The sequence below is a fragment of the Anabas testudineus genome, chromosome 15, assembly GCF_900324465.2.
Source record: "Anabas testudineus chromosome 15, fAnaTes1.2, whole genome shotgun sequence".
NCBI lineage: Eukaryota > Metazoa > Chordata > Actinopteri > Anabantiformes > Anabantidae > Anabas > Anabas testudineus.
Genome location: NC_046624.1, coordinates 1,714,180 through 1,740,632, shown reverse-complemented (window position 1 = coordinate 1,740,632; position 26,453 = coordinate 1,714,180). Strand labels below are relative to the sequence as shown.

Here is a 26,453-nt window from a genome sequence, read left to right as displayed (position 1 = left end):
ACACCACAGCTTTCCCAAGTTTGGTGCAGGCTGTCAGATACAACATGGCAGCTCCACATTAAAGAACTGCCCAGATCAAGAGAATGGGAGCATCAGCTCCAATATCCCTGACTAAAGTAACCTGCTGTAAGATGTAGGTAGGGGTAGAGGTAACAGATCATAAACAGATCCAGGCTGAATTTCTATCATGGCCAGATCTACTCTACTATTAAAACATACTGGGTCATAAAATGTCAAAAGTATTTAGGTTAAAGCTTTGAGAATCACAGAAAGTGCAGTTTTATTGAAAAGACATTATTGAAAGACAAAACTTTACTAAAATGGTCTACAATAGATTTCACACACACAAGTATTTACAGATAATTCATAGTGAGGATGTGTTACGATGCGTTTTAGATTTTGTTGATGCTGGCTGCAGGCAGGGTGGATTTGTCCAAGTCATCAAAGTACGGGTGGGTCATGGCCTCCCTTGCAGAGATTCTCTTGGGAGGGTTGTAGGTCAACATTTTCTACAGCAGAGAAGAAGGTGTGTATTAACATGATGATAACAACCCATTGTATACTGAGGGCAGCCTAGAAGACTTCGTCAAAGGACATGAACACGATTCCCTGGTTTTACACTTTCTCAGATGCTTATAGAGCCTTAGAAAAACTGCATTTTCTTACAATAGTAAACAGCAGGGGCTGCCAGTCATGGTCCTCTGTTCTGTTGCTTTTCTAGCAATTTCTGCCCTACCCATTGCTGACTACCTGGATCAGGTGTGTCCAGCAAATCAGAAGCTTTAAGTGCAGGCAACCCAGGATTAGCCCCCCCCCTCCCCTCCCCTCGAGAGCATGTGCATTTCTTGCCACTTTCACAGCTCATGTTCTGATAACTGATCAAAAGTCTTTATAGAGCAAGCAAGCTGCACACAGACAGCGGGTTAGATTTTACTGCAGGTCACCAGAATGGTAACTTTACATTTGTGCAAAACATCCATCAGTACTGAGATGGAACAAGCACTTTAACAGCTGTTGAAGAACAGAAATGTTTCTGCTTTGCCTACTGTGAACAAATCACAAAATATAGCTTGTGAGTATTTGCTGCTTGACCTGTGGCTCTACCTACTGCTGTAGGTGACAACAGGTGAATAGTGATATTTAGTGGGGATGAAACTGCTGTTTGTATGACATGGGTAAGCCAGTAGTTGTCAATTTAGCTTACGAACAATAGCTCTTACCGCCAGTAGGTCCAGGCCATTCTTGTCCAGATTTTTCACCATTGATGCCAGGTTGCCAGACTTCCATTTAGGGAAGGTGTTTTTGTAGTCAGGTAGGCTCTCTACCTCCGGCCACACATCATTGTTTGGAGTTCCCAGAGTCCTGGAGTATAAAGGACAGTTACAGAGCATTTCCACCACAAGAATGGCCACACAGGACAATTTCAAGAACTAAACCTAAATTTAGGGACTAGGGACTACATTTAATTCCTGGTAACATTTCTAGGTGTAAAAAAAAAAAAAAAAAAAAAAAAAAAAAAAAAAAAAAAAAAAAAAAAAAAAAAAAAAAAAAAAAAAAAAGCAGCTCATGTGTAAGTAATAGTTGGACACTCCAGGACTTCCAGTAACTGGTTGAACAGTGCAGCCCATAAAGGTTCTGTACTGTAATTTTAAAAATACACCGTGAGATGAATGATCCAAACTTCACAGTTACCAGTGTACTTCCACTGCTTCTGATTCACTTTTAACAGGAGATAAAATTATTGATGACTTACTGTTAACTTTAGTAAGTCTATCACTACTGATACTACTACTGTTTAACTCACAACTGGAGTTGAACAGCTGTGTGTTCTGGTACCTGAAGATTCTAAAGAGCTGGTCTATCTCCGAGTCTCCATGGAACAGAGGCTTCTTGGTGGCAAGTTCAGCAAAGATGGTCCCAGTGCTCCAAACATCAACAGGGGTTGAATATCGGGGTGAACCAAGGAGGACCTCTGGAGCCCGGTACCAGAGAGTAACGACCTACAAAGACAACACACACACAGGTTCAATAATTTCAGTGGTCAGTTTGGAGGCATTTCTTTGTCAGCATTATCAAATATGCCGTTATACATCTTTCACTCAGTGTTGATGATCATCTCCCTCTGATCAGAGTTGTGTGAACAGATTCTCACCTCGTGTGTGTAGACCCTGACAGGAACACCAAAAGCACGAGCCAAGCCGAAATCAGCCAATTTAATAACTCCCTTATTGTCGATCAGGAGGTTCTGGGGTTTCAGGTCCCGGTGGAGGACTCGACGACAGTGACAGAAGTAAATTCCCTCCAAGATCTGGTAAAGGTAGCTCTAATGTTGTGGTGGAGAGGGAGAAGAACAAACATGTATTTGGATTAGTTGAAAAACTGTGGGCAGGTAAAGACAAATGGCACATTCGTCTGTTTGAAAATAGTTTGGTCCCCAACAGTCTGAGCAGCCCTTTATAAATTGTTTTTCCAGACTATGCATAAGTGATGATTAAACTTTTTGATTGGAACTGTTGGCAACTGCCTGTTGAGGCAGACAGGATGCTGCTGTTTTACAGACTAAAGTCACTTTTATGCAAAGCTAATTGAAGTGATAACATAAGATAAGATACTTAAAGGCCCACTCACAGAAAACATTTTAGATATGTACATGTTTACTGCATCTCACACGACAAAATTTGATTGATACATTTATGAAACATTTTGTCCTGATGAGGTAGACATATATATTAGTATACTGATATCAGCAACGTTGATTAGAGGTTAATGTGGATTGAATGAAATCAGTAGCATTTACATGCTTCACACATCTTACTTGCAGTGCGAGTTCCCTGCAAGGTGAGCTATTAATCACAAACACACTTTTACCTTGACCAACATAGGGTCCATGTACTGGCCAGAAGGAATGGAGTCAAGGTACTTCTTCAGGTCCATGGACAGGAACTCAAAGATGAGGTAGAGACGAGACTCCTGCATTAGGACATCCAGGAGTCTGCACACACATAGCAGCTAAATTCATAAGGTATTCATCTTCATCATTCAACAATCTCATTATTTCTATTTGTTCCTAAACTGTTGACAATCATCACACAGAAAGCTAAAAAACATCTGGTGACACTTTACCAGACAGTCACACTGAATCACAGCATTTTGACATATGAAAAGCACATTTCTACTGTCCTCTTCTGATTGCCTACACGGAGGATAAAACCACTGCCACTATGATAACCTTTCATAGTGGTAAACATCAATCACTTCATATTACAAACCAGTGTCCTACAATGTGGTGTAGGTTAATCAAACAAACCCATGGTTCAATTTCTTAAGCTAGACTTTCATCTCATCACTACTCCTGTTGAAACACTCCCCATGCTATAAAAGGCTTTTGATTAAAAAAAAAAAACATTAAAAAAAAAAAAAAAACATTGTCAGCCTCAGCTAAAAGAAAAGACATGCTCTAAAAATATCTCACACTGTGTTGGATTAATAAAGTCGTCTGAATTTAATTGGCTTGGTGGCATTAAGTCAAAGAGACAGCCTAAAACCTGATGATTTTGAATCACTCCTGGTATGTGTTAAGTGGTATTTTAACAAGAAAAGAAAGAAGAAAAAAAAAAAAGCCTACCGTACAACATTGGGATGCTTCAGCTCCTGAAGCAGAGAGACCTCTCTGACAGCAGTGCTGGGAACACCCTCCTCCTCACTCTCCAGGCGGATCTTCTTCATAGCCACAACCTGCCCTGTAGCCTTATGCCTGCCCTTATACACCACTCCATACGTCCCTGCAACACCAACAGGTTATCAAGGTCATTTCTATCGGTTTAAGCATAGACAGACTTATACTGAGAAACTTTACAGGCATGATTGGAGGTAAAAGGATCAATAATGATGCTGAGAACAGTTTATCAATGTGACGTTACTTCCATAAAGTACAAACCTACTACATCATCAACAGGATAACATTCATATTTACATCATGTAAACTTGGATGAAAACGTGAATAAAGACCAACCTTCTCCAATTTTCTCTATTTTCAAGTAGTCCTCCATTATTGCCTGAAAGAAAACAAATACGCTGTCATGCAATGACTAATATTAACGTTACTTCACGTTACGAAACTAGTGTTTCCCTTTTAATCGTTAATTGTAGCTAGTAGTTAGTTAAGTTAGTTGGTTGGTTTAAGTATCAGTTTGGCAAAATGAAATGTTACCAAGTGACAAGGCAGAAAAAGTCTAACGTTAACGTAAACAGCTTGAACTCGGTACCTCGTGTTAGGTTAGCTAACTGTAAGTTCATTCTATGTCTCTGGTCTGTAAACTGTACTAAGCAGGAACTGTAAACTGTCCTAAAGTTAAGCTGTCTAATTATATACTGAAACGTTTTTTTAACGTTGACGACTTGGCTAAGTTATAGCTTTTCGGTAACTCAAATACCCTTTTAGGTAGAATGGTGTCATCGGCTGTTAACCAACATGTTTCTTTTCGCCTGCGACAGTAATATTTCAATAGCAGCTAACTAACTTTAATCTTAAGCTAGCTAAGATAAACTTGTTACCCTGCCGTTTTCTTTATGCTAGCTGAGCGAACAAGGTCACCAACGTTAAATGAGCTGGCTGCTAATGCTAAGTCGTCAAGCATTTCCTTTTAAGAGCAATTTTCTTACAGCTAATGTCTATATTTCTGTCCAAATACTGAACTGTCATGTCATTTGAAAAATACCTGGACCTGCATAAAAAGGAATTTTTTAAAAAAACGACCTCACTGTACCTCGTTCCGTACGATGCGTACTCTTTGTGCTCACTACCGCTGGAATGCTGGCAAACGCTTTTGAATTATCCGCAGTACGCAAACGGTTCAAAATTGACCAATGAGCTCGCGTGATGTATTTCAAAACCGCCAATCAGGGAACGGGAGGCTTTTAAGTGGGCAGGGCGGGAGAGAAGGCGCCGACGTAAACGTGCCAATTAAAGTCCTGAGTTTAGTCTGACAGGAAGCGCCTTCCTCTGCTCCACACTAGAAGCATCCATTCAACCTCATCTGGAGAATAACAAGGATTCATTACATGAATGTATGTATTTATATAAATGATATCATTTATATAAATGATATCATCATTTATATAAATGATATCATCATTTATATAAATGATATCATCATTTCTTGGAACAACCAGTGGCAGGTTATTTTCCCATGAACCCAGTAATCACCACAGAGTAATGAACAACATAATTCACTGAATATTAATTGGCAAAAACTTTGACATTATGATAATAAAAAAATCTAAATATATAAAGATGTTATAAAAAATAAATGAATTATGTTAGTATAAGTCAAATACTAAGAAAGAAATAATTAAGGTGAGATGATCAATTAATAATTATGCAACTCTGAACTAAACAATTTATATTTTTTTTAGATTTATCAACTTCTGATTCTATACACTTTAAAGTCTACAATAAAAACAGTGGCACACTCAGCAGGTCAACAGACCCACTGATCTTGAATATAGAACATTCTTTTTATGCGAATACATGTTTACCCGTAAATGAAGACGAGTAGGAGACAGCTGACTTTAGTCAAGTGTAGCTGATCTTGCAGCCCCAAACCTGAATTTATTCAAGTTGAACATCTAAGTTCCTACATACTAGTTACAACCACAGAGATTCTTAAATGAATGTTACAATATAGTACTTTCTATGTATTTTTGTCAGTGATTACAGACCATTAATAACTTTAAAGTTTTACAGCCGCAAATTCATGAGATACAGTCCCTGTGGATCTGTCTCATGCTGATGTATCATGTGATTAACACCAGCCCTCGTTTATCAAACCTCTTTAAAGGCTTAAAAATCTTAAGAAAAGAATAAATACAACCTCCTTAGAAATACAATAAGATTTAAGCTCTGTAAGAGACAGATAAACCTCTCAGTGTTCATTTAATTAAACTGTTGCACAACATCTACAGCAATAATTTAACAGCAGACTAAGTGTGATTCATCTGTTGAACTATTCACAACTTTTACTTATTTACATTTTATATACAGAAAGCATGCCAATTAATTCTCACACACACATTCTTACACTCACACACACACACACACACACACACACACACACACACACACGAAGAGCCTGGTGTACTAAAAAAAGAAAGGCTCAGAGCTGTGAAATTTGTTGTGTCCAATGATGGTTGGAAAATAGATTAGATGATTTTTACTGTGCTTCACCAAAAGAGCAGGCCTCAAAGAAGCCCAGTGTGTCCAATCACCCACTCTGTGTCTAGACATGTGCAGATAATGAGACAGTGGGTCCCAGGGCACATGCACAAGTAAAAGTCCCCAAAGCCTTCCTATATAGACTAGCACCCTCAGACTGATGTATCATCTCCATTCCCATGAGCTCTTTGGGACTTTCAACCTAATAATACTGACAGTCACTTAACACAGAGGCTCAGGCCAAGTGAATTGCAGGAATCTTTCAGACTTCTGAACCTGCTTGGCAAGCCCTTTTGGTAGTTCTTCTATGCCTCCAGATTTTAGATAGCATCATAATTCATCATACTATGCAAAAATCCACAAAACTATCTTGTACTAGCATTACATTATAAAAATAATAAAAATGTTTAATATGAGAACACAGACGTATGTTTTTATCTTTAAACATTTGTTCAAACCTTTCACCTTTTTTAATCCTAACAGGAGCGACGGCCGAAAACTATTCAAGACTCAATGAAATGAGCTGACTATAGCATGACAAACTATAGCATGATAAAAAAAACAGTGTCTTCAGTGAGAGTGTCGAGTCCAACCAAAAAAATTACCACAGATCTTTTGGAACAGATCATCACATTCTATTAGGTTACACTGATGAACACAGCAGTGTGTGTCCTGGTTCAGGAGGAAGTACATCACACTATGAAAGTCATGAGAAAAAGCACTTTTTTCAACGATGACACTTAAATACTGACAGCTTTGTTTTCACTTGGATGATGAAGGGCGTGTCATTAGGTCAACAATATGTTTGATATGTTCATCCTGATGCGAGTCTGTTACAATTATTCTGCTGAAATTTTCAGGACAGGGCTAAAATAAACATCACAAATGTTAGAGTTCATCAGAGATATGAATATAGGTGGAAACCCTGCTTTTAAGTACAGTGTTATTAGATCATAGACTACAGTGCTGGCTAATATTTCTGACTTTCTGCTGTAGCATTGGAAATGTGGGATGAGAATGTCATCAAAACATCACTCATTTGGATTTGTTGAAAAAAAAGTTAATGTAATACAAAGGAACCCTTTAAAATCATAGCAAGCACATTTACTGTTCACACATGACAATATAAACCCATCAGTACTGGGAATCCACATAAAAAGCAAGACGTGAAGGTGCTGAAGCACTATTGCAGCCCTCAATCCATTCATCCTTTCCATCCAGCCATTCGTCTGTCCTCTCTGTCCCCCTGTCACAGCAACAACAGGCAGACATATTGTCTTCTCCTGATTGACTGACAGAAGAAATTGGGCTGAGAAGGAAGAGATCAGCACTGTTCACTGTATGGATTCACTGTTTGTATTGACTTCCCCCCACTCCTACACAAGACAGGAGAAAATGGCAAAGAAGAAAGCTCACAGCAGGAGACTTGATGCATGAAGAAAATGCAGAGATCCCAGCGTGATGTGTCACAAAGTCACATCCGAGTGTGAATTTTATGTGAATTGGTTGTTGAATATTTCAGACAGTCTCCAGTCTGCCAGCTTGCTGAGTTGCGATGATTAGTTGATGTATAGTATATATGATGTTCGGTTTGGAGACAGTGACTGTCTCTCTTCTTCCCCCTCAATGCCTTTACTTGCTTTAAATGTCATCTCTCCCTCGTTCTCTCCTTTCACATTTTCCTCTGTTTATCTCTCCTCCACTTGTCTGTCTTTCTGTCCGTCTGTCATGGTCTCTGTCCCCCTCTCAGGTCAGAGGTCAGCCATCCCCACACTCAGCAGCCTCTCAGTAGCTCTGAAGCTTTTTATAGATGAGACGAGGTGGAGAAGCACAGTTTCAGGGTGTAGGGGTTGGATCCATCTGAAACCACACAGAGCACATATGGCCATGTTAAACAAATCAGTCACTGGCTGAACAATCAGTTATTGAGCTGACAATCATCATGTATGGCTTATTATTAGAAGTAACTACATTTGAGTCTACATTGTAATATTTGTGTTTTATTTTTCAAATATCACATATTATAGCTTTCTAATTTAATATAATTCTTGTTGTATTGCGTTGTGTATGTTGCAGCTATTGAAATTTCCAGTCAGGTTTAGGTGGTGGTTAGGTTAGGTGTTGCACACACCCCATTTCCGGACAATTCTTAATTTATAAATATACTAGTAGCAAAATGCATAGGAAGCTGTGAAAGAGTTTTGTCTTCAACAGGTTTTTGAATCTTGGGAGTGAGACTGCTGAGCGAGCACTGTTAGGTATCTTGTTCCACCATTGTGGCACCACTGACCTGGATTAGGGAACTAATGCAGTAAGGATGTGAGCAGCTACTGGAAGCCAATGATAAGTTGGGACTTGCAACTTGTAAATGCAATAAATCCTAAATCACCATGATACATATGGTGTATGCTTTGGAAAACATTTGAAGAAAGCCATACATTAATCTTCTGCAGAAATACAGCTAAATTCAGTGGAAATGTCAGACATTATATTACATTTACCATGTTTAGGAAAAAAATGATTCTCAGTGTCAAAGTCAGGGCCCAGTGCCTGTGGCATGGGTCACATATGTGAATGTCCCATCGGTGTTGACATTTACAAAAGGATAAAAGATAGACTAAAGTTATTAGATGACTTTTCTTAGGAAATATCCAGCAAGAATATTTCAGCAGGACACTGCCAGGCCTCATTCTTTACATGCTACAAAAACATGGCTTCACAGAGTGCGTGTGCTTGAATTAACATACTGTGTACTGATCATATTGGTTTTAATCTCCAATTTAAAATATTGGTATTTTCCTTATAATTGCCTTAGAAAATACCTACATCCTACTCATTATTACATGAAAAATGAGAAAACTAACAAAATACACAGTAACTGCAAATTAACTGAAACCACAATCAATCACAGCACGCTAACTTGATTATGTGTTTCATAATGGGGAGCTTTCTTTGGCTTCCATTAGCAGAATTATTGTGTTTTTTACCACGATGATTTACAAATGACAAATAGCATGTGTCATAAAATTTGTCTCTTTATAAAGAGGGAAATGTATGATTTCTTCCTGGTGTAAATATAATCAAACTGTATGCTTATAGACATTGTGGACATGTAATAGACTTATGCCTGTAGGACAGGAGAGGTCTTACTGGGTATCCTGATCTGATAGTGGTTAAGAACAGTGAGAACCTCCACAGCTTCGGTCTTGCTGTCAAACTCCAACAAACCAGAGATGGTCTTAGAGGAGGCTGAAAGACAAATACACAATGTAAGCTTATAAGAGAGGAATAGAGGATTTCATAGACTATAGCAGAAGAAGCAAGATAACAGAAGAAGGACAAATGTAACTTGAACAACTTATGAAAAGTCACACATTATTTTACTTACGTTTGGCATCAAACATCTTGAATTTGACAAAGCCAGGCACGTCATGCTCCTTACACAGCTGCAAAATCAAACACAGCAAAACGTGATGAAGAGTGAAAGTGACAATACTACAACCTGATCACCACCTGACAACACGCGACTGGCTAATCTTCACCAACCATTCCTTTAACTTAAAATTGCAATAAACAATCAAACATAGTAAGAATAAGAACAGTTTATGTCAGTTAACTCTTGCCAACAGATGGAAGGACATGAACAGGCATCCGGTGGGAAGTACTTTTTTTTATTAAATTAAAATATCACAGAAGAAATAGGTCATTTATGAGACAGAAGTAGCATACCCTTAGTAAATGGTCCTGTGATATGCATGGAGGAACGTTATAATAGTGTAGCACTGCAGAAGGAGGCTGGATGATGTTTTTCGAGGCTTGTCCGGCGCTGCTGAAGCGGTTATTCCTGGTCATGGCAAAGTCCTTATAGCTGCTGCTGCCATCCTCCAACTCAAACACCTGACTTGGGATCACTGCATGCTGCTTAGAGACACTGCACACCGCACAAAACCTGTTATTTACAGAATCTTAAATTGTCAATGCACGTCAAATCTGCTTTGCGTGCACCGCTTCTGTTTGACAGACAAGTGGAAACCTTTTCTCTATTTCTAACACTGCCAAAGATCTATAAGTTAGCAACATATTTGACTTACATTTGTATGTATATTTTTTATGAAAAATGCAATACATACACTATGACATATGTATGTGTGTGTGTGTATTGATCTACTTACCAGACATTGAGTCTCTTGCCAAACACCTTGATGCTATTGAGATGTGTGATGGCTCTGTCCACAGCATACTCATCTCCCATCTCAACCAAAGCTGTACCAGGAACGCTCTTCATGAACTTCACCTACAACCACGCACAAGTTGTTATACAAGTAACCCACACATTTTCTGCTGTAAAACACATTTTGTATTGATTCTTTAAAGGATAAGTTCACATTTTTTTCCAGTTGGTCCCAAAACACTGGTAAGTGTTAAGACTGGAATAGGTTGGACTTGCTGTTCATTCCTTTATACTGGCCTCAAGGAGAGTCTGTCCTAAAGTGCTTTCTACTGTATTTACAGTTAATGGTATGAAAATTGAAATTTTGAATCCATTTATCACTTTGAAGTTGCAACTCTAAAGTGTTTTGGGAACAGCCCTGGACATACATGAAAGAGTGTTTCTACTACTTCCGTTGCTTCTACAATAGATACACAACAGCAAAATCTTTCAAATACTTGAAAAATACACTCACTCCTACCTTTTCAATGTTGCCGTAGAGGCAGAAAAGATTGAAGATGCGGGTGCAGTTCATCTTGGATGGATGGAGGCCACTCACCATGGCAACAGAGCTAGGAGCGTGGCCGGAGTATGAGGATGACGACTGGGGCAGAGGGTAGGACACCATGTCCGGAGCATCCACTGAGGTGAGTTTGTACCTGCTGTTGCCGGGCAGAGGCAGCAGGGGGCAGGGTGGACCTGAGGAAGCAAAGACATCAGGACCTGAGGTGATCATTTCAGTTCAGTTAAGATAACTGAAATTAATGTCATAATACTACCTAAGTCTGTCACTGTTACACATTACTGTATCTTGAGAATACTATTTGTCAGCCTGGCTACAGTGCTGAAAAGAAGTCTGGGTTTGTTCCTATTTGCCTCTATTAATGAGGAATAATGTGTGGTTCTAGCTTTACGGAGGGCTTTTTTATATATTATTGAACTGTCTTTCCAGGCAAGATTCATCTAAGTTAGTAGAACGGCACCTCCTTTTCAGCTTTCGTGAGGTCTGCTTTAAGCTACGGATTTGAATTGCACCATGGAGACAGCTTCCTCTGATTCACTACCTTCTTTTTCAGAGGGGCAACAGTATTGATTATTGTACGGAGTGAGGCTGCAGTATTATCAACAAGATAATCAACTTGTACTACAGTAAAGTTAAGATGACTGCCCTCCTAGACTGCACTAAGAACTAAATCAGATAGAAAGTCAAGAATTCAGTTAAAAACTCAGACTAAGGGACAGGAGGACAGTACACAGTAATAACCAGGACTGATTTTTTACTTTTCCAGTTTGAATCAGAGAGTGAGAGTGAGGCTCTCAAATGAATTCAAACTATGTCTAGGTCTGGGGTTGATTAATAAGCTTGAGTGGAACATTGCTGCTACTCCTCCACCCCAACCTGTGCTTCTAGGAACATGATAATTAATATGACTTGGTTGTTGACTCATTCAGACTGACATATTCTCTTGTGTTGGTTTTTGATATATATCATTTAAGTGGTCGGGAAGCAGACACTGTCTATGGGGTTTTAGTTTGGATGGGGGTGACAGCTGTAAGGAAACTGCAGAGAGGGTTGAGGTTTGACATCTCAACCCTGAGATGTCAGGGTTTAGGTTGTCTAATAAGCTTGGCCATATTTCTAAATAGTAGAAACGCAGCATCTAAAGTGAGATGGATGCCGTCGCTTCTAATCAGCCCAGGTTTTCTCCAAAAAGTTTTCCAATTATGTAGCCCACGTTGTTTGCAGGACACCACTGAGACAGCTAGCGGTTAAATGACGACATGTGGCTAAATATGACGTCACTGGTCAGATTGGGAAGGGGTCCAGAGTCTGACATCGTTTTAGCAAACCGATTCCACATTAATTTAATTAATCAACTCCTGTGTGAATTGTTATTTTACTGTATTTACGTTTTTCCTTACACAGGTGTTGTTCCCCATATCTAGTTTTATGACATAGATAGAAATAATTCTGATCACGTTTTAGGACATAGGAAAATTCAGCATGGTTCACAAAATTTAAGCACCATTGTATGCATTGATGAAAAAAACAAAGAGACAAAGGCACGTGTCATGCAAAAGAGTAATTTCAACTAGGACTACCACACATTGCATTTCGTTGGCACTTATTGGCCCCTATTTTGCATGTATGTGTGTGTGTGTGTGTGTTTGTGGCTATGGGTCGTGAGGTAGCATAAATTAAAGTTAAACAGTAGCTGTCAAAGATACGTTTCCAAATGCAGATGAAGGTATACCTACTGCTGCACCTCTGACCATTACACACAATTGGCAATCCACACCTACACTGTTCTAATGAATGAGCATCTCTGAGTGAGTGTGTGCATGTATAGTGTCATGTTCCACCTCCAAGGTATGGGGCCTGTAGATAAAGTGACGATGTTGTGTAAGGCAGTAGATTCAGTTACCAGTTTAATTCTAAGTTAGTGTGTGTGTGTGTTTTAGTCTTACCATAGCCATTCTCACTGTAGGATGATGGGTGTTCTCCTAAAATGGCCTGTCTCTGCCTTCCTTTTCCACGGTCTGAAACACATGCACACACATGTTATTTACTGCAGGTTTCTCTGCCATATGAAGATTTTCTACTTTTTTTTTTTACTACTTCACACTCCCAGTAGTTAGAAAAGAAATGTAATCAAGATCAAGCTAACAAGAACAATCAAGAACAGGGTCTCCTGTATTAAACTGTCTCTTTAGGGGGGCATCAATCACAGAGAAGGCTATAGATCTTAGTTTTGAATGTTTGGGTTTGGTCATTATCCTATCCACCTTTGTTTTTGCTGCCTAATAAGTCTGTCTAACCTGGAAGTTTATGAACAACATGGCTGACAATAAACCTACGGTATCTTTGACAATTTTGATGTGATCCTAAATTTCAGCAATGATTTGATGGTTACAGTGTGAATTTTGTTAACAATTAATACAAAAAGAACCAGAGTAAACGCTACAAGGTAGTTGCATAATACCAAAAGCTCGTTTGGAAGGAAAACTGTGACATAGCACAGACTGAAAGGGGAACTACCAGTCAGTAGTTGGAAACAGGAACACTAATTCCTAAAAGCAAACCATGTAACCATCTTGACTGTAATAGGACTAGTGAGCAGACTTTGATTTGAGTGCACACTGGAAAGTGCAATTGCATGAAGTGCAAGATGCCACCATTGGAGATACTTGTCCTTGGGCAATGTGCAAAAATACAGAAACATATGAAAAATCAAATTCAAATACATACACGAACTGTAATAACTCATAATGTACATGATAGCTTATGAAAAAAAGATGGACTTTTAAATTGTGTGCCATTTCTGGCTCAGCGCTGTCATCTCTCATTCAGACATTAGAATTATAAAAGCAAATTAAACCTCATTGTTCTACAAAAATCCATTTACATTGCATTTCTATAAAACACGTTCATGAACAATGACTATACAGAAAAAATAAAATGTCACTGCATTTTAATGATGTGGGTGAGTGAATAAGAAATAAACAGTTTTAAGGTGGTTTTATTCAGAGAGCAGCAGGTATAATGATACAGAGAAGTTCATGTGAACAGAGATGTGAAAGAGACAGTACCTGTGAGGCATCAAGCTTTTCTCTTTTTTCTCCCTCAGCACGAAAGAACATCAACCTGCATTACATTGTCATCATAATAACATCGTCACCATCATCACTGTGGCTGTCAGATACATTTACACATTGGCAATACTTTAATGGCATACGCACAACAACCAGCACAGAGTAGTAGGTCTTGGGTGGACAGACTGTGTGGGGGCGTTTCTTAATTTACCTGCTGTTTGGTTCATGTGCATGCAAACAGCTAAATATAGATCTGAGGTTAACTCAAAAAGCCCCATCATTGCTCTGAAGCAGCTGAGTTAGTCACAGTTTAGCATGACAACAAGAGCTCAACAGATGGAAAGACATGTCTCCAGGTACCATGTTGTTGTCCTGGATGGTGCAGAGCAGCAAGATCTGCACACATGGAGCCACAAATCTGCAGCCAGAGACAGATGGTGTGGGTTTTTACTTACTTTGTGAAATTAATAAAGAATAAAAATGTCAATAAAGGATCTTGCATGACTGCTATTTGTGTCACACCATACAAGTTTCCATTATATGACTAAATGTGACAGTACAGCATCTAGTACAGTACTGTGTTTCAAGAATAAAACATGCAATAAAGGATGCTTTGACAAAAGCACCTAAACAGCAAAATACTGTATACAATTATTGCATCTATAACTGCTCCAGTGAGCATGTGGTTCCTTTATAGCAGCCTGGCATCATGTGATTTTGATTTCATTAAGATAAATACGTAGGATGGTTGTAGGTAATAGTATCAATATCTCTCCTCTGCCTTCAGTTGTTTGTAGGGAACGTTTCATACTGTAAAAAGCAGCTGCGAACATTTACCGATAAACAATGACTGCTACAAGCACACCAAAAGGTAGTTAACAATTAAAGTACTATTCCATCATTGCTGCAAAATTATTTAGTTTTAAAAAAACACATAACTGACCCTAGCTAACAGCAGATGAGTACTTACCACTTAGACTATCTTTCTATATACAGGCCTATCTAAATTTTGATTTGGGATTAATAATTAGATTTATCTTATCTTTTAAAATGAAATAAAAAAATGAAATGGTTCTGAGACATAGGAGTTCCAACAACTTGATTTGTGCTGCCATGTTTGAAAGAACATCCCACCTGTGCATTGTGCGCTTTTTGGTGCCTTAAACTATCACACAGATGTACAATGCAACCTCCAAGAGATCTATTTGTGCTGGTTGTTGTGCTGCCATGGAAATATGGCCCATCGTTTCATCTACAACACAGAGAAAGCATGGCATACTGTACCATATATAGTATACCACATACATGATCTGCACTACATTGGAGGCACATTGAAATGACACAGATTTTTTTTCTAAAAGGCTGAGTAGCAAGACACTTATATTATACTTGAGTTATAAGGTATAAGTTATAAGATACAAAAAGTATGTTTCTCAGCAACACTATCATGAGTGTCAACCGCATATGTGTTGCATCTGCTGCTGAAATTTACACACAGCTAAACACAGCATGAAAATCTTAATGAATTATTTAAATCGTCCAACATCAGAAAGGATCTAACAGCAGCTGACCTTCTCTGCTTTACACTGGTGAGCTGTAAAAGACTTGTCTTCTTCAAAGATTCCAAATTTAAACTGGCAGATAATCTGGAGTATAGCTGATGTCATACTTAAAAACAGCTGCACTCTTACAGGCAATATGGCTATGTTTTAAGTCTGTAATGAGTTCACTGAAAATATCAAGTGAAAACATAACCTGATCACAAAATTGTAATGTATAGTAGTAGATTGTATAGTTATATGCAAAAGATTGATGGAGAGTGTGACACACAACAGAGATGAAGTTGATGAAGGGTCAGGAGTCAGATCAGCAATTCAGAAATACAGTAAAATACAGAGCTGTCCTAACAGATGCAGTCAAAACCCTGTCAGTGTTTATGAGTGTTAAGTGTTGCAGTTTGCTGTTTTCCATATCCTCAACATTAGTTCGAAGTGTTTGTGAAAAATCTTAGTCATCCAGGTAATGTTATCTGGACGTTGAGTCATAGCAACTTGACTTTTTGTTAGCTCTTCTTAGCTGTTTGTTGTTGGTTGGTTAGCTTATAATTGGTGCATTTTGAAAGTACAACCCCAATTGTAAAAAAGGTTGGGAGATACTGTATTTTCAGAATGAGGTGACCTCTCTTTAATGAGTCATCACACCAAATTAAACCAAAAATACCCATCAAAAAATGTCCCCTGGAGTTTTGATTAATTACCAGCTGGAGTTTCCAGCTGCTCCATGAAGGTTATTACTGCCAGCACATCAGACAGGTGCCAAATCAAGATCTACAGCAACCTATAGTCACTTTGCAGCCATCAACCCTGCTGTGGGCCTGCTGTAAACTGACTGTTATGCAACTGTAACAGGATGGTTGGTTTCTTCTCTATTCCAGGATTTGACCTTGTGCAATCTGATATGAAGCAACATGAGCCAAGCAAATCCTTAACACCCACAAACACACACACACACACACACACACACATACAGTAAAGGGAGCAAGAAAATAATTATGGTTGAAACAAACCACATAGATCAAAAAACAGGAGCAATAAAGAAGAAGACAAAGAGGAAGAGCAAATAGGAGAGAGGATATGGATAGAGGAAAGAGTAGGATGTATGTCCGGTACGGGAGACATATGTTTAAAGAAACATGACAAGGAAATGAAGAGTGGAGGGAAGAGCATCAGCAGGAACAAGGTGATGGGAGTGCAAAAGATGAAGAGAGCGAAATCATAAAATAATCTAATTTCAACTTTTTCTGTTTGGTGCAAAAATAACCAAATCTAATTTCACACTGCTGACTGAATACTGAAGCTATGAAGATAGAAACAATGACCAAACAAGATGGTCTAAACCTTTTGTGCTGCAGAAATGTGACCAACACTGATTTTTATCTTTACAAGACTATTTTAATTAGTCTTGTCTATTCTGATAATCCAGCCTCCATCCCTGGATTACCCTCTGACATGGTTCTAACACCAGCAAAGAGGTGGTGCCACTTTGTAACCAGTTTGCCTGGTGTAGAGTTTGTTCTTTCTCTATGAAAATGTGAAGAAATCAGGTGTAAAATCAAGCAGTGATTTTGTCACATTTCCTTCCCCTCTTTTCTGTCCTTGTTAATAAAATATCAAATTTTCTGAAGACCAATTCTGACTTCTAATCACAAATTTTACCCAACTTGTCCCAGTCTGTGTCCTTGCAATGTGCCCCAATTGAAAACATCTACCATTGTAAAAATGCATTTATTTAGTGAATATTTAATCTACAACAAAGTTGGAACCAGTTCACAGTGCTATCGATCATTTCAGGAATAAAAGCTGTTTAAGGCTGCAACAGTCTGTCCCTAAAGTTAAAAATGGATAGTTTTTACTGAGGGTGGCACTAGGGAAAAGGTGATTGGAAAAAACAGTAAAGGATATATAGATAAAATCCTAAACTTAATTATATTTTAATGCAAATTTGCTAACATATTAGCACATTGACATAACATATTGACCATTTTCAATAGAAATCCAGCCTGAAGGTTGCTATAATGAGTCACATATTTAGATTCATGTTTTCTATAAGTTGATGTCAATTCCTGAAATGAATGAACAGAGTTCAAAATGTTCACACACAGTACAAAGAATGCCATATTTGTACTAGTTCACTGTACACGGGGCTGTGCATAGATCACTGGTTAAGTCCCTGGTTATAATACAGCAGTAAGGTACTGGTAGATTTCTTTACAAAAAACAACAACATCTATGCACGTCTCAGTACAGCCACTGTAATCAGGGGATTCAGATTAGGGATGTCACAATATACTGGATTTCATCATTACCACAGTATTTACAAATGTTTATAGGATAAGATTGTGTCATTTAGTCCATCAATACAGATGATGGAGATGAAGTGTTACTTTCCTTACACACAGTCCCATTCCCTGTGGTTTTAAAGATTATTTTGTTTATTGTAATGCTGGAAATACATAAATGTGTTTCAAATTCCTAATATTAGTATTACCTTCGCGAGGATATAATTCTGGACCCTGGACCCTTTACAGTCATACAACAACACACACACAGAGACACACACACACCAGAAAGATTACACACATGCGCACACCATGTCTCTGCCAACTGCAACTGTCTTTAAATTGCACATTTTGTGCACTTGGTTTCATGAAAATCTGATATTGTGACAGCCCTAATTCAGATTGAGTAAGGTGACAGAGTGACAGTGGTTAGGGCAAACTTTTATACTGTAGACTCGAATAGCCCCACTACTTATTATCAACATTAGACCTGATCCACACTGTTGATTGTTGTTAACAGAAGGATATTTTGATCAGATTTTACATAATTGTAAAAGTCATTTTGGGTCATACAGTAAATTCCTGCATGATCATCATTAAAGTAATGCCATCAAAATCTAGAATTTGGAGACCCTGAAGAACTTTTTAATAATGTGTGGACCAGACATCAGGCCATGCGAGACTACTTCTCCAGACAGAAGTAGGAGTTTAAAAAAGCCAGAAGAAGAAGATTTAAAGAAGGAAGTGCTATTGGAGTCCTGCAGAAAGATGTGGGGCAGAGGCCTCCTGGGCATGTTGAAGCAGCGGCTGCATGGTGGTCAGCAGGAGTGAGATCCATCTCTTTTTCTCCCTCTCTCTTTTTGTTAGGTTGTAGAAGGTGAAGATGGAAGAAAGCTGCTGTGCATGGTCAGCCTGACGTCCGTCCCTCTTTCTCTGTTCTCTCTTTCTCTCTCCCTCAATGTTTCTCTCTCTCTCTCCCCATGGTAAGCGGAGGTGCAGGCTTGTGAGAGGCCGGTGATTGGCTGGTGTGAGAGTGTTTAGATTGGAGATGAAGCGACGGGAGGCAGAGGAGCCATGGTATGGAGGTCTACAGTCCAAAATTATTTATGACTAATTTCTTAATCCACAGTTGGAAACTGACCCATATAGACTGAAGATCTGGACACAAAGGCCATTTTCATGTATTGGTGTAACAAAAATCAAGGAAAGCTGAAGTGGGATGAAATGTGCCACTACATAGAGTCACACTGAGACCAGAGTCCTACCTTTTACATTTCAGGATGTCCTGTATTGTACAAATGCCCCAAAACGCCCAATGGTCATAGTCTTTTAAACGTTTGTTTAAGTATTAAATCGAGACACAAGATAAAGAGAGGCAGAAAGAGACAGTGCGTGTCTTACCTCGTCTGACCAGGTATGGCTTAGTGTAGTCCCAGCTCTCGTTGTCATTTTTAATCACGTTCAATCGTGTTGGCTGTTGACACAAAGATGAAACAACTGTTGAGGACCCAGCTGACAGGTATGCAAGAAGAATCATGATCCACTTTTCTCTAAATACATTGCAAACATTGTAATATACTGTTTGGTGTAGATTGTGTATGCAGCAAGGTCTCTCTTAATGTGGCCATTGTAAACCAACACTCTGCTTCTCATCTTATTTAAAGTTTGTATAGATGTTGGTTTGACATTGTTCTGTTTCCTGTTGTGAAAATGATTAAAACACCACCATTATAGTTCCTGAAAATATCTGGCCAAAAAAGGAGCATTTTGCTCCACTCAGCCAATAACAGTGAATGTGCGTTCACAATCTAAGCAGCATGTTGCAAAATAAACAAAAGAGAAAACCATGTTGTCTTTCTGCAGCTAGAGGACATCAAACTAGATCAAACACCTTTCATCAAGGAAATAACTATTGGCTATAATAGCTATTGGATCTATTAATACAAGATAGCTGACGTCTCTGCAAAAAGAGGAGCCATATATTTGAAACAATTTGAACCAAACAATTGAATCACTTGGCATAATTGCAACATAATGCTTCAGATTCACATCCCTTATTCTGTCCACGCACGCACACGCGCACACACACACAAACACACTCCCTTTTTTACACACATGCACACTTTGTCTTTCTCTCTTTCTCTCAGGTGTTTCTTACTCTCTTTTACAGAGGTTGATCATTTAAACATCAATACAAACAAGGTCACATTCAGACAGCAGTGTCTGAATGGGGTAACAGTCACAATCAGGTGGCAAGTGTATTTAATGTGGTCTACCCTAAGGTTAAGTGTTGGGCCTGGTTTCAGCCAATACATAGTGCCCTCTGGATCTATCATATGCAAACATAGTGTCAGTTTTCAGTTCTATGCACATAACATCCAGCTCTTTATCTTTGCTTCAAATGATGATTTGAACCCTATTCACTTGACATTCAGAAATTATTCAGTTTTATTTCTGTCAGCATTTCACCTGCAGCTAATATTGGAATTGTTATTTAAGCACAAATTCTAAATATCCATAAGTATAAACTGTTCCCAAGCATTCCTCTAAATCTTGAATGTAAATAAACAATAACACTTCATGGGGAAACCCCTGCAACATTACAGACTGAGGTTTGTGACTGCTTATGTGTTTTTCTTCTCTTACCCTTGCATATTCAATCTTGAGTGTACAGCAGCCAGCGTAGATGTCAGCTCCATTCAGTGCAGCTTTGGCCTTCTGAGCACACTGAACTGACTCAAATCTGAAGGTAAGGCGTTAAGGAGGGGACACTGCACATTCCCACATACAGATACACACAGTATGTAAAGACATACACATAACACATAACTAAGGATACTCTACCATGGCCTGGATTCCATTTCGTTTAAAGATGACGATTCTCAGCACGCTGCCAATGGGGTTACACACTGTGTACAGAACATCCTGGATCAAAAGGGAAAACAAAAAAAGGTTAACATTTCACTCAAAAGTTTGTGTGTCCTGACATAAGTCAAACACAGGCCTTCAGTGCATTTTCTAGATGTCACATAGGTACTACAGTGGTAAGAGAGACATTCCATGATGAGACAACTTAAGGTGTTTGTTACAAATCAGGTGAGTTATTTAAGAGTCCAAAGCTATATTTTTCAAACGGTCAGCTGTTTTTTTTAACAATAAATAAATTAATAATTAATTCTACTCCTGACATTTTCAAGCACAAAGCTACTTTTTAATCAAAAAAGTCATATACTGTGCTATATGAATATATTTTATACACACTTTGACCAGGCCTCACAAGTTCAAAGGGATGTTTAAGGGTTACCACTTGGCTTTACGGTTAAAGACAGAATTAGGTTACATTAGTGATCGTCTCTCTATGCCTACAGAAAGACAAATGTGTTTGATTGTAGGTTTACCGTGGTTATAGGGTAGAGGGGGTTCTGTATTGACAGCAAGAGAACCTTGTTCCCACTGTTGGGGTTGTCAGCGTTAGTAGGCCTGGTGATTCTCTTGGATGTGGAGTAGTTAAAGTATGCCTGTTGGCCTGAATAACAGAAGGACAAAACACATGTGAACACATACAGTACATACATACAAGCATGTGTAACTAATCAATCTCATCAGAAATGTCTCTACAGTGAAAATCCTGGGAATCAAACCTGCAATGTAAACAGGCTCTTTGGCTCCACAGGACACACAGCGGTCAGCGCTCTCCACTGCAGAGAACTCCACCAGGGCCTGACGCTTGAATGGCATCATCATCACATAACTGAGAAGACACAGACAAACACAAAGGTAGGACATATTCCTGTTGTCCATTCCTTTCAGAGCTGATTGGCCCTTCACTGGACACGTCACCTCCCCTGTCAGCCATACTGCAGCTCCCTCACGCTTTGGCACTCCGTTTTAATGCTCAGTACTTATTTATCAACAGATCTGGATAGATAGGCCTTGCTTGTGTGTTTCTATAAACTTTAAGGCACAGGCATATTCAGCCTCAAATATTCGAAAGAAAGAACAAATCAGTGCGATAAGAAAATACAGACAAAGATTTGTATGCACATTATTTAAAGTACGCTTTTCCCTGCAGCACCGTTCAGGTGGACAAGGGGTTAATGAATACTGCATCATGCAGGGAGTGTAAATAATAGAGAAGGAGTCGTTTAGAGTGGAAACTGCAGTATCACAAAATGTTTTCTTTAATTATTCAGTATCTGTAACTATCTTTACACTGAAGCTACTGAAGTTCAGTGTAGTGTATTTCTTTTTTTTTTTCCATTTAATGAGGCCCAAGTTTATATTTTCTATGTTCAAATGTTATAAATTGCTTTTGTTTTTATTTAGTTTTTGATACTTGACTCAGAGTGACTTTGCTGATGATAATTAGAAATGTATTCATTGTAGTAACTACCTTGACCTAATTCTATCCAGCAGGATAGTAGTGTCTGATCTATCTTCCTTAACATGTCAGATCACAGTCTTATAACATGACGCAGCACTAGCTTACCATCACCATGGATGCAAATCTATTTGTTGATCAACTTTAACTATTATTTCTGATCAATTCACTGCAGCAATAGGCTCTGAAACTCTATTACCAATGTTCCATTCACTGCTAGAGCAGCATCTCTTCTCTTCATCAGCTATAATAAACATCCTACAAACCTAAAAGCACCGTTATCTATACATGTGATCTCAGTGCAGCTTTTGACAACAGGAGTACAAAGATCGCTATGTACTCCTCAATCAACTGAAAAACAAATTAGGCGTCTCTTGCATTTCCTGTTGTTAATATTTTATCTATCTGTAGTGACATAAGGAGTACCCTAGGACTCTTGGCCCTCTGCACATAGAGTCTGCTATGCTGATGACACTAAACTGTTTTTGCCTGTGAGGGTATGTGACTCACATAGAGATTCCTAAATTATATGCCTTCTTATCAGCTGTGTAAAGCTGAATGAAACAAATTTCGTGCTCCTACATTCAGGTAAAGGTAAATTAAAAGTCACACGGGATTTTGCCTTCTAATTTGAGAGCCTTCTTTCACCTAACATAACTGTAACATGGTTAAAATGTCATTTTATGGCAGATGCAGAGACCCTAAATCATGCCCCATTCATTTTCCCTTATGCTGTTTCTGCCAACATCATGACATAAAAAGAATAGTCATGTCTGGGGCTTCATAAGAGCCTGCAGACTAAACTAAGGAGGCGTGGCAACAACTACAGTTCTAGCCAAGGTTAGTGTCATTGATTCAGAAACAGATTCTGCTCCTTATGATGCATCTCCTCATATAAGACTTCCATACATCCAAACAGGATAACATACAGCATGTCTCTTACGCACTCAGACACATACGCACATGCACACAGAGTGGTCTCACCATATTGATCCGAACTTTTCCAGAGCATCTATCAGGTCTGCCTCCACCACAGCCTCACATAAACCCCTCACGTGGACCACAGGACTGGGAGAGATGCGATGGGAATCCTCGCCATTATCCTGCAACACACGCACACAGCAACAGTTACGCATTCCGCCTGTGGTGACATTAGGCTGGTGTGTAGCATGCTGCATTAGCAGACCAGGTGTCCCAGCACAGAGGTCTGCGGCGACAGTTTAACCACTTTAACTGCAATAACTTTGTGGCAACTTTAGCCACAATGCTGGTGATGACATACAGCATGGTCTCCAATACTCCAATAACAATTACACATTCTAATTGAGTACTTTGTAGCATGAAAAAAATGTTATCTCGTCACGAGTATCAGTAAACACCTGCTTGGCTTCAGTAGTCAGATAAAATAAGACCACATTCACACGTGACAATGTAACATTAAAGGCTGGTGGCTTACTTACTAGTGTTCTGACAGTGAAAGACTGAAGACTAATAAAAATTATTTATTTATTTCTAAATTGTTTTAGAAATAACATCATTATAAAACAGAGTCACAACATCCTAGGGTGTACAAATGGTGTGGATTTTACATCAGCTCATACATCAGCTAATATTAATCGGCTAATAATATTAATCTGTTAAGGGTTGTTATAGATGACATTTTTATGTATATTTCCCTTCACTTTCATTACCTTCAGGTTGTGTTCCTTTAATTTTCATGGTTTTATAATTGCAATTAACAATTCAATTATGCTTTTAGTCCAATATATACTATATACTTCATATTTTCTGTTTTGGCAACTTCTGATAATAAATCACGTCTCAGTCTGGTCGTTCAGACCAAACATCACATTTAGAAGAAATGTGATTTGAACATGTAATGTCATTGCACATATTGACATAGTTGAATTGAAGTGTCTGATGAACTGCTGAATGAACTGTCTGAGTCTGTCTGAGAGTCTACAGAGAATGATGAGACAACATCCGGCGAACAGTAGACCGTGGTGAAAGCACCTTGTTAATAAAATGTGTCACGGGGGAATGGACAGATTGAATCAAGCTTACAGGTAGTGGACAATGTTACGTCAGCAAATGTGAACTGATTGCGGCAGTCGACAATCACAGCAGGTTTTACTTCTATTAACTAAGAAAATGAAATTAAGACTACAGTTGGCTGGAAAAAAAGTTCCCTGTGCATGGTAGGAATTTGCAACAGCAAATTAATTACTGATGCATAAAATTTTAATATAGTTATAATACAAGAGCCTAGCTCAGTTTTGTACTGTACTTCCAGCATGATAACATATGCCACACATGGATCTCATCCCCACAGAGCACCTTTGTGTCAGCAGAGCAGAAAACAGCAGAAAACACAGCATTAACATGCAGCCAATAAGCTGCAGCCACCATGTGATGCTCTCATGTCAACGAGGAGCAGTCTGATTGCTAACTTTGTGTGTAAAGCCTGTGTTTCAGGGACTGTAGTTTCGGGGTAAGTTCTACAAGAGAAGAAGCTTCCCTTGTCATAATCCTACTTTGCATTTTCTGGCCCATGCTTTTATCCTGACATTAACTTCCTGCTTTAGCCTTGTCGTCGCTTTTACAGCTTCACTAATCACCTTGATGTGTGAGTGTTTTTGACCTTGTTTGCACCCCAATCACACCTTTGTCTAGCCCTTGCCAAGCCTTGTTAATGTGATCCTTGCCTTTGCCTTGCCCCTTGTGGATTTAATCTTCCTTGTGCTTTGGACTTTTGCTCGCCTTCAGTTTTTTGGCCTCTGGATCTTGGACTTTGTACCTCTGCCTTTGTAAGTTCTAGCCTGCCCTTCTGGAAGTGATTTTCTGTTGTTACTTTTTCATTGCTTCACTGTGTTTTTTTTTTTTGTTTGTTTTTTTGTTCTTCCTGGTTCTAGTTCCATTGTTACTTTCTGTCTTTGCTCCTGTTATGCCCTATATACCTAGATTATTATTTTTGTATTTGGTTGTTACTATGTTTTTTGTGCCTTTGCTGTGTTTAGTTGCTACTTAGTTTTTCTAACCTTACTCGGCAGCTGCCATTTTTTGACATCCCTAACTACAGCTTCCAGAGTGCTCTGCTTCCCGACTGTCTCCCATGTTCACCACCATCATACAACCTATCCAATAAACCTCTTTTCCATTATACTTTCGTATCTGGCATTATAATTAGGTCTATTAAAACCAGAATCTGACATCCATGACTAGTTTAGAAAGGATGGAACCTACAGCATTTAACCTGTTGACTACTATATATCCAGTCAGTTTAGACGTACCAAGTTAACACCTGACTTCTGTGTGTAAGAAAATGCATTAGTCGAAGTTTGAAGTAGGTCCAGGCCTCCCAGTGTTTCAGCTTGAATACTGTAAATGTAAGACTGATGACAAGCAGGAAATCAGTGGTCACTAAAGAGGAGTAGTGCTGTTGAAGCCCATGCTGCAACACAATAAGGCCTTTTTTCACTGTTAGTCATGAGTGTAGAGTAATCATGAATGAGGACTAAGAATCAGGACACAGGAATCAACACAGGAGAGAGAGAGGGAGACGTTCCCTCTTCTGCCTTTCTCATTCTTCTTCTATTTCCATTGCCACCCCCCCCCCCCCCCCCCCCCATCTTCCCTCTTTTTGTCCTTCTCTTTCACATTGACATTCCTTTTAGTCTATTTATAGAAGCAGATGGCTCATCTGAGTGTTTGAAGAGGAAAACAGGGCATGAGACTAACTTGTCTTTATGTTGACCAGGCTGCTGGTTTTGCTGTTTCACACATACTAGCGTTACTTTTGTATGTACATACTGTACCATGTATCTATAAATGTTACTCTTGTGCCCATGACTCCTAGCTGTGAATTGGATATGGATTCTGAATACTGAGTTCTGTAGCTCTGTATTTGCACATCTATTATTTTCCTTCAAATAATTTTGCACACCTCCATATGCCATGTCTCCATCCTAACTGTTGTAGGTTATTGTTCTGTTGTGTGGAAGGGTCTGATGCAATCTCTGCTATTAAATATTGAGCAGGTAGCAAGCATTTGTTTTGAGGTATTATTTATGACAGCAACTCTATAACACATTGATTTCTATACCTGTGCATGTGCATGAAAATTCTATGATTAATAAGGGTGAGTTAGTTTAGTCTAGTAGAGTCTTATACCATCAGTCCTGTGTTTTTGCAGCCTTCTCATATTTATGTTACATGG

General features: G+C 38.8%; 2 protein-coding genes across 2 annotated transcripts in view; both read right to left on the bottom strand.

Annotated features, from left to right (window-relative positions):
- Positions 1-248: 248 nt before the first annotated feature.
- On the bottom strand, positions 249-4,838 carry cdk1 (cyclin-dependent kinase 1). The gene is made up of 8 exons (XM_026353683.1): positions 4,767-4,838; positions 4,013-4,055; positions 3,626-3,782; positions 2,869-2,992; positions 2,153-2,323; positions 1,837-2,000; positions 1,221-1,362; positions 249-509 (listed from the first exon to the last, which is right to left on the bottom strand). Exons 2-8 carry the CDS (start codon positions 4,047-4,049, stop codon positions 393-395), a joined length of 912 nt encoding a protein of 303 aa, XP_026209468.1. The 5' UTR covers positions 4,050-4,055; positions 4,767-4,838; the 3' UTR covers positions 249-392.
- Positions 4,839-5,570: 732 nt separating this feature from the next.
- Positions 5,571-26,453, bottom strand: part of LOC113158465 (heterogeneous nuclear ribonucleoprotein L-like) — a 29,873-nt gene continuing 8,990 nt past the window's right edge. Inside the window, exons 2-14 of the mRNA XM_026354387.1 lie at positions 23,222-23,340; positions 21,498-21,607; positions 21,255-21,382; positions 20,696-20,781; positions 20,503-20,599; positions 19,258-19,330; positions 12,894-12,965; positions 10,906-11,123; positions 10,387-10,508; positions 9,944-10,145; positions 9,603-9,660; positions 9,365-9,463; positions 5,571-8,074 (exon numbers count right to left, since the gene is read on the bottom strand). Of these exons, the coding sequence (XP_026210172.1) occupies positions 8,019-8,074; positions 9,365-9,463; positions 9,603-9,660; positions 9,944-10,145; positions 10,387-10,508; positions 10,906-11,123; positions 12,894-12,965; positions 19,258-19,330; positions 20,503-20,599; positions 20,696-20,781; positions 21,255-21,382; positions 21,498-21,607; positions 23,222-23,340 (1,440 nt within the window). The 3' untranslated portion in view covers positions 5,571-8,018. The remainder of the gene's footprint in view (positions 8,075-9,364; positions 9,464-9,602; positions 9,661-9,943; positions 10,146-10,386; positions 10,509-10,905; positions 11,124-12,893; positions 12,966-19,257; positions 19,331-20,502; positions 20,600-20,695; positions 20,782-21,254; positions 21,383-21,497; positions 21,608-23,221; positions 23,341-26,453) is intronic.

Bases quoted from the DNA above. Each gene is read 5' to 3' on its own strand.
- cdk1 (XM_026353683.1), bottom strand. From the start codon at position 4,049: ATGGAGGACTACTTGAAAATAGAGAAAATTGGAGAAG. The intron at 2,324-2,868 runs GTAAAAGTGTGT...CCACAACATTAG, and splicing joins TGGACCCTATGTTGGTCAAG to AGCTACCTTTACCAGATCTT. The intron at 2,001-2,152 runs GTGAGAATCTGT...TTGTCTTTGTAG, and splicing joins TCAGGGTCTACACACACGAG to GTCGTTACTCTCTGGTACCG.